This window comes from Ursus maritimus, unplaced genomic scaffold, assembly GCF_017311325.1.
Source record: "Ursus maritimus isolate PB19 unplaced genomic scaffold, ASM1731132v1 scaffold_29, whole genome shotgun sequence".
Lineage (NCBI taxonomy): Eukaryota > Metazoa > Chordata > Mammalia > Carnivora > Ursidae > Ursus > Ursus maritimus.
In genome coordinates, this window is record NW_024425452.1 from 13024931 (window position 1) to 13034120 (window position 9190).

The following is a 9190-nucleotide window of genomic DNA, read 5'->3' on the forward strand; positions in this document are numbered from 1 at the left end:
ACGTGTATGTATTTTTTCAGATCCACTTGTTTTTACAGGGTTTTTAATTGAAATTTTAATTAAAATTAGGTGTTCATTTGACTTACAGAATGGTATTTATTAGTTAATCTCATCGTAATGAATGCTTTCTGTTTTTATTATTTAACTTGACTTTTAAGATTACCTCGAACAATAGATTAACCTTAACTTTGTTTTGTTACCACTAGACATTAATAGGTGCTGTATGTTGAGATGACTGTGGCTAAGCTACTCTAAAGTGATGTTGGAAAAAACAAACAATAGCAACAGAAACCCTTTATCTTTCTATGTATATCATAAGCCAGAGGCAGAATTTAAGTTACTGTTAATGGAAGTGACTATATAGAACGCCTAGGACCACAGATGATAAAAATTAACTGAAACTCTTATGTAACAACTCTATTCTCCTTATTATCCCATGTTAATTTTAAATATACTTCTTAAAAAAAATGATTGTCAGCCCTTGTCTTTTTTTTTTTTTTTCCTCATTATCATGTACCTTTCCTATTAGCAGTATTGTAACAGGATCTGGTGGAACAGTTACGAACCAGTCTTCATAGAAATTGGTTAAAAAATTGACTTATTTTTGGCTAAATACAGCCTTTGTCTCATACTCCAGTATTGCCACGGTCTTCCTCATAGCCCAAATCAAAATGCCACCTTCTTTAACTCAAAATTCTTTGCTATAAAATGTCTTCATATTCTGTTTTTTTTTAAGGTTTTATTTATTTATTTGTCAGAGCGAGAGAGTGCACAAGCAGGGGGAGCAGCAGGCAGAGGGAGAGGGAGAAGCAGGCTCCCTGCTGAGTAAGGAGCCAGGTGTGGGACTTGATCCCTGGACCCTGGGATCACGACCTGAGCCAAAAGCAGGTGCTCAACTGACTGAGCCACCCAGGTGTCCCAAAATGTCTTCATATTCTAAACTCCAAACATTTCCAGAGAGGCCTGATGTTTAGTCATACATTGTGTGACAGTTCACTCATCGAGATGACAGTTTTATCAGAACACAACTGGTGTTTTGTCCTATCATGATACTAACATTGATGAGATAAAACACATACACTCTTTATTAATGCATGCAAATCAAATTGTGAATTAGATGCCCTCCTTTGAAATTGTATGAAAATCTGAAACATATTTAGTAAAATATTGTCTACAAATTTGACTGAGAGAGAATTTTATAAGCTTTTTTTTTCCAATCTTGTGGTCTCTATAAAAGCTACTTTCAAAAGATATGTTTCACTGCAGTTGTTGGCTTCCAGGTGCCATCTTTGATCAGACTTGAAGACTGTCACATTGAGAGATCCATGCTACAATCGGTGTGCTGTCACTACGTGCACTCTGTGGATTTCACTGTGTAAACCCACAGCCAGGAAGTCAAAGTTTTTGAGCCACTTTTTAATATGTAAATTCATAACCACCTTCCCAATGTCATAAATATGACAGTGTGTCTGGAGGGAGTGGGAGCTGTAAGTTCATTTTATTTTTTATCCAGGTAAATATATGCACATTTTTTAAAAATAGCAAATATTACTAAAAGATAAACAATACAGGGGCACTTGGGTGGCTCAGTCTGTTAAGCTTCCAACTCTTGTTGATCTCAGCTCAGACCTTGATCTCAGGGTCATGAGTCCAAGCACCACGTTGGAGTCACTTGAGTTAAGTACCGCCTAGCGGGGAGCCTGTCTACTAAGGAAGGAGGGAAGGAAGGAAGGGAGGGAGGTAGGAAAGGGGAAGGGGAAGGAAAAGGAAAAGGAAGAGAAAAGAGAGAAAAGAGAAAAGGAAAGGGGAAAGGAAAGGAAAAGAGAAAGGAGAGGAAAGGAGAAGAAAGGAATACAAAGCAATTTTTGTTCTCCATCTGTATCCACTCCTGGATCCTGATCTCCAGATGCAGTTATCTAATTCTTTCAGCTAGTTCTTCTGATAATCATTACATTCTCTTATGTAATGTGATTATACTGCAAATGCTCAATTTATCACTTTTAGATACTGTCTCTTCAGTCTACAGTATGGTAATTGAAGGGTTACATTTGCTATTCACCCATATCCACTCGCCCTCCTGGTTGGCATTCACCCAGCACAGCTTTATCACAATTGTTTGTTAAGTGAAAAGTCTTGGTTTACACTACTGAAATTGTGTCAGAATTGGTCATTGATGAGCCATGGAGCCATTTGTGATATACTTCCTTTTTTATAACAATGTTAATAATGACCATTTGGTTTTGGTTTTATTCATTGTCTTTGTTTTCTATTTATCTGTTGCTATTTTCCCCCCCAGTTCATTCTATAGATTTCTTAGCACATGAACAACTTTTCCAAATGCTCGATTACTACCAACAATCTGTCATGTCCCATCTGGCCTAGCAGGTCTTTAACCTGGAGCACTGCTGGGGTCCTGCAATTTCCCATACTTCTGGGTAAATTGAGCCACAATTTCTTAAGTCCCATTTTTCCTTCTTTTTTTGTTTACAAGTCATAGTTTATCTCTCATATTTGCTCAAGAACAATTTCCATCAGCATGGAACTTTTTTTTTTTTCCGAAGATTTTTATTTATTTATTTGACAGAGAGCCAGCAAGAGAGGGAACACAAGCAGGGGGAGTGGGAGAGGGAGAAGCAGGCTCCCAGCAGAGCAGAGAGCCCAATGTGGGGCTCGATCCCAGAACCCTGGGATCACGCCCTGAGCCAAAGGCAGAGGCTTAATGACAGAGCCACCCAGGTGCCCCAGCATGGAACTTTTTTTAAGTCCAAAAATTCATAATTTTAGGTGATTAATGGCTTAACTGACATGGAACTCTAAGCCGAATCATTTTTCTTCTGAATTTGAAAGACACTGCCTGGCAATCAAAATTACTGTTGAGAAGTCTCAAACAATTGTCATTCCCGTTCTTCTTATGTAACTTTTTTTTTTCTTTCTGGAAACTTCTAAGGTTTCTCTTGTATTCCCTGCTGTTCTCAAATTTATTATGTTTCTAGGTCTAGGCTTTTTTAAATTTATTTTTCTAGGCAATCCAAATACTCCTATCTTTAAATTCTGAGACATTTTCTTACTTATTCTTCGATCATTTCTTCTCAGTTGTCTCTGTTTCTCTCTTTCTCTCTCTCTCTCGAATTCTTTTTTTTTTTTTTTTTTTTTTTTTAAAGATTTTATTTATTTACTTGACACAGAGAGAGAGACAGCCAGCGAAAGAGAGAACACAAGCAGGGGGAGTGGGAGAGGAAGAAGCAGGCTCATAGCAGAGGAGCCTGATGTGGGGCTCGATCCCATAACGCCAGGATCACGCCCTGAGCCGAAGGCAGACGCTCAACGACTGAGCCACCCAGGCGCCCCTCTCTCTCGAATTCTTATTAACTAGATTTCTGCTCCTATTATATTTTTCCCCCTCTGATTTTCTCTCTGGGGATGGGTGGCATTGTACTGCCTGAGGGATTTCTCAGTTGTTTATTCTAATGTCTATTACAACTTTCTTTTAAACTTTTGCTATCAAGTATTTTTAATATCTCCTACTTGCACCATTTTCAGAGCCTCCTGTTGGTGTATTATAGCTGCATCACTTTCTCTATTTCTTCGAGGATAATGATTATAGTTTTGTTGTGGCTCTGTTTTTATACATACTCTTATCTGTGCAATTTCTGTTTCCTCCAGGTGCCTGTTTTCCTGCTTGTTTTGGTCTCTGTTTTGCATCTAAACTTTTAAGCTTCATAAACCATCTTCTAAACTTTCTTCAAATATCTGTGATCTTCTGCTCCATATTGATGTTAAAGAATGAGGGACTCTAATGCTTATTGGAAATTGCATGGGAAACGTTTATCAACAGCTGAGTTTACAGGAGAGTGATTGGCTGGAGTCCTGACAGCTTTATTGAAAGTTGCCTGGATGTCAGTAAAATAGCTCTTTTATTTGTGGCTGTTAAGTGTCTCCAGAGAATAATCTCTACGCTGAATATATACAGTTGAATGTCTGCCTGTCACCTGAAGTGATACCACGATATCGTTTTCTGATTTACCGAAGCAGGGAAACTTCTCCAGTTGCAACATATTCACCAGTACCATTATCTTCTCAGTTTCCTGAGCTCAACACCTGGAGGTTATATTTATTTCATAACCTATGAAGCTCCTTTATGATGTGCCGATATTCTGATTTTCTCTTCTTGTTACTGGCTCAACATTTTTACTCTTTATTCCAATTTCTACTCTGGTTTGGGCTCTTACCACTTTACTCATCACAGTAAATTCAGTCCCTCATCCTTCAAGTCTATATTACAGATACCTACTGGAAAAAAAAAATCACTCCTCAAACATCTTTTTATGATAGTTTATCCAAATTTGGGGAAAAAAATCCTACACAGTCAAACCCTGCTTTGCTTTCAAGATTTTCCCCACCCGTTCATCAGTCTGTTATATAACTTCTTTACTTTAACTAAATGTAATTTGTTTTCTGTGTTCAACCAACACATGGCCATTCTTACTTCCTTCTTATTCCCATACGTCTCTCCTCCCACACAAACTGTTCCACATGTTTTGCATTTGAACTTCTGGGTTGTCTAGTCTCTGTCAAAATACGGCTAAACTTCCTACTTGTCTCTGGGGATTTTCTCATATGTCATAGCTGACTATTCATTCCTCTACTCGCTGTTTCTCTCAAATTTTGTATTCGTATCTTCAGTGGGGTTGAACATTCCTTTAATGATTCACTTTATATCATTTATTTTAAGTCAGCCTGGTGGCCCCCACATCTGTACAAAAAGAGCACCTAGTGAGTTATGCTTCTCATACCATGCAGCCAGTAAGCATACTAGATAAAATTCAACATATCAGAATAATAAGACTCTTACATTGTACACTGTTGTTTATGATATTTTGTGTATTTTAAATTCATACTCTGTACCTCCTTTGAGTATTTCATCTACCTTTGTTATTGCGTCCCCTCTAAAAAGAGTAAGCTCCTTCATTGTGGAGAATGTCTGTCTCCTTTGTCCTTTATTTACCGCTATTGTATCATGTACGTATTCGATACATAGCATATCAGCAATTCCTTTTCCGGCTCAGTGACTCGGTATGTTACATTATCTAAATTTTTACAAATCAGATTTAAAATTCGTGTGACATTTCAGCTGTCACCTCTAAACTGTAGAAGTTCCACAAAGTACTATAAAGTAGTTACAAACTTCAATTTCCTAGAAATTGTATTTTATATTAAAAGATCTTAATTGGCGTTCTGACTGGCATGGCTTTTGAGGCTAAATTTACCAGTTCTCTGTCCACTGCGTGCATAAAGTAATCTGTAAAGTGCCCTTTGTGGACAAGACTGCAGCCCACAAATCCTCTCTCTGCCACGAGCCCTGACATTCCAAAGTAAGCCACAGAGATAAAATATATGTATTGGCAAAGACCTGTCTTGCATTATAACGTGCTGGAACTCTAAGGAATGGCAGGGTTATGCTAGCGTTTTGGAAACTGACGCCCAAGCTCATGTAGATAGACAGCTCAGCAACAGCCAGATCTCTCAACTTCTCCATTGATACTGGCTTGCCCGCCCTCTGCCAGGATGCTATATATGAAATAGAACGTTTTCTACACCGTAAAATCTTAGTAGGCAGAGACGCAAAATGCGCAGCAGGCTTTTCTTTGGACTTCTAGAAAGTAATGTCAGAAATGATGGGTGGATTCAAAGCCAGGACTTGAGTTGCTTTGTTATTTAAGACATGAATATGGGAGTAGGGAGATACAGGTAGTGCAAGCATTTAATGACTGAAGATGTTCTAAGTTACGGCAGGCAGGGAAAATGAACAAAAACACTCTCATTGATGCTAAATGACACATTCTTGCTTAGTAGAATTATATATTGTCATTAATCTCACAGAAAAATTAAAATTTTCCAATTTTGATTCTTTTTCAGCTACATGTGGTCATTTGAAAAAGCTCACCTCAGCATGGTTCAGATAATCACAGGACAGCTTGTTGAGTCCTTTGATGAAGAATTTAGAACTCTCTATGCCAGATCCTGTGTCCCCAGTTCATTCGCTCAGGAAGAAACAGCAAGGGTGAAGCAGGGCAAAGCACTGTGGGAGAACGGCACCTACCAGCGTTCACTTTCTTCATTAGCTTCTGTTTCCAGCCAAAGAAACCTTTTTGGCAGACAAGACAAAATTCATAAACTAGAATCTGGTTACTTCAAAAACAGAGGGATATATACTCTGAATGAACATGACAAGTACAGCATAAGAAATCACGGATACAAGCCTCATTTTATTCCAAACTTTAATGGTCCAAATACAGTCCGTCAGTATCAGTCCAGTCAGATAAATGAAAATTGGAAGAGGCATAGTTATGCTGGGGAACAGCCAGAAACAGCACCATACCTGCTGCTTAACAGGGCTCTGAATCGAAACATTAATCCTCCAGGTAATTGGAAAAAGCCTTCAGATAGTCTCAGTGTGGCGTCCTCATCACGAGGAGGCTATGCCAGCCACCGGAACACACCTGCCCAGAGTTTCGCTGATCGGCTTGCCCAGAGAAAAACAACAAATCTTGCAGAGAGGAACTCAAACGTGCGGAGGTCTTTCAACGGGACAGATAATCATATTCGCTTTTTGCAACAACGAATGCCAACCCTTGAACATACCACAAAGTCCTTCTTGCGTAACTGGAGAATTGAATCCTACTTAAATGATCATTCAGAAGCTGCACCTGATTCAAATGGACCAGCTCTAGGTGACCGGCTTGAGGGCTACGATAGTTCTGAAAATCTGAAAGCCAATGCCCATTATACTCATTCTCGGCTTCGTTCCTCTTTTGTGTTTAAACCAACTTTACCCGAGCAGCAGGAAGTTAACAGTTGTACGACTGGCTCCTCAAATTCGACCGTCATTGGTTCCCAGGGAAGTGACACACCTAAGGAGGTCCCGGACACCCCTACAAGTGTGCAGCATGCGGCAGACAAACCCGTGCCGGAATCGACCCCCAAGCTCCCGTTGCAGTCAGAGGCACCAAAAATGCACACCTTGCAGGTTCCCGAAAACCACTCCCCGGTCTTAAATCTAACTACAAATGGCCATACAGAGGCAAACAACTATTTGTATACATCCTTGTGTGTAAATAAGCAGACAGAAAATCTAAAGAATCAACAAAATGAGAATCTGCTCAAAAGGCGAAGTTTCCCATTCTTTGACCACTCCAAAGCCAACTTAGATCCCGGACATAGTAAGCATTATGTATATAGTACACTTACCAGGAATCGAGTCAGGCAACCAGAAAAACCCAAAGAGGATTTGCTGAAAAGTTCTAAAAGCATGCACAACGTGACCCAGAACATAGAAGAGGACAGGGAGGTCATCGAGAGACAGCCTCCAAGTGGCACCACGACCAAGTCAGTTTCCGTTGCTGCTTTGCTTGATATGAATAAAGATGAACCGAGCAAAGAACTCACTTCAAAGAAGGAAGTTAAAGGCTCTCCGAGTTTTCTGAAAAAGGGATCTCAGAAGTTAAGGTCATTACTTAGCCTTACCCCAGAGAAGAAAGAAAATCTATCAAAAAATAAAGCACCTGCCTTTTATAGAATGTGTAGTAGTTCTGACACTTTAGTTTCTGAGGCTGAAGAGAATCAAAAACCAAAAAAATCAGAACCAAAAATTGATTCATCTCCTAGAAGAAAGCGTTCTTCCTCCTCAAACTCTCAAGGCAGTATTCACAAAAGTAAGGAAGATGTAACCGTTAGCTCATCTCAGGGGATCAATTCTCCGTCCGACGAAAGTAGCAAAATAATACCTGCTCCAAGTCCGGTTGAAAACAAGTTCTTGGAAAGAGCAGGAGATGCCTCTGCCCCGAGATTTAACACCGAACAGATCCAATACCGAGATTCAAAGGAGATTAATACAGTTCCTGCTCCTGAAAGAAAACCGGCTTCTCCACGGCCAAAGCCCAATGAGCTCCTAAGATCTCATTCAACCGACAGGCGTATTTACAGTCGTTTTGAGCCGTTTTATAAAATTGAAAGCTCTCTTCAGCCAGCAAGCAACATACCAAGTCCCGCTGTGCACCGCCCGGAGATCAAATCCACGACTGTGGGCAATAGTTACGGCAGGTCCAGCCCGATGCTTAATTACAACGCTGGTGTTTATCACTCATACCAGCCAAATGAAAACAAGTTCCGAGGATTTATGCAGAAGTTTGGGAACTTCATACACAAAAATAAATGAAATACTGTAACTTCAAATAGTTTTTTAAATGCAAATGACTATAGCTATAAACATTTGTCCAGAGAACTTTGTGGGCAGTTTTTGTAATGTGTCAATAGATTTCTTTAGGGAGAGAGTTTGGGGTATGACCATATGTTTAGCAGTGTACTAATATACAGTAAAGTTGTCCTGTGTGGTAAAGGTAGTTGTGCTTAATTACAATATAGGTGGAATGTCTCCGTACACATGATATTTAAATGGTAATGGTAAAAAGAATGTAAATTGTGTTCTTCAGACTGAAGATCTTCTTAAGTCTCAAATAGAAACTTTAGTGGAGAGATGGTGTATGGATTTTAAGCATTCATTCCAAAGTCTTTCCTTTTAAAAAGGGATCCTAATACTGTCAGTGGCCCTTTATAATATATCTTTATGGGTTTTCATATCTCCAAATTATGAGAAAAATAGGACAAATCCCTTTCGGGTTTTAATTACCTTTTAACCCTACAGGACAACTTGTTATATTTTATTAATATTTTATTAATTTTCCTGTGGCGCATTTACAACTGGTTGGGCAGCAACAGTACAATTTAAACTATGTGGCTCAGCACATCTTTTATTTTGACTGAGGTGTTTGCAAAGTGTCAGCCTCATGTGGTACATGGTGGGAATTTCTTTTCCTAATTTTGTGAAAACCTTCCAGGTTGTGCTGCTTTCCACTCTGGACCACAGGACCCCGTGCTGAACTTTTACAGTCGTTCCTTCCTTGAAACTTAGAGCAAGCAGCAGATATTTGGGAAACCTGAATTATACCTCTCCTCTAAGATTAAAAAAAAAGCTCTTCTTTTTTAACTTCTGCATAAATTTTTATCTTAGATCAGTATGACAACACTTAGGTGTTTTGCTTGCAAAAGTCCTTCTCTTTTTTATGCTGTGCCAAATATAGTGTGAGTGCATAGTGTTTTCACAAAAGTACCGTGATGAACATGAGAAGTGGTA

The 9190-nt window shown here is 39.2% G+C and overlaps 1 protein-coding gene across 1 annotated transcript in view; it reads left to right on the forward strand.

Annotated features, from left to right (window-relative positions):
- Positions 1-8215, forward strand: part of FAM83B (family with sequence similarity 83 member B) — a 60230-nt gene extending 52015 nt beyond the window's left edge. Inside the window, exon 4 of the mRNA XM_008691769.2 lies at positions 5917-8215. Coding sequence (XP_008689991.1) covers positions 5917-8215 — 2299 coding nt within the window. The remainder of the gene's footprint in view (positions 1-5916) is intronic.
- Positions 8216-9190: the final 975 nt, after the last annotated feature.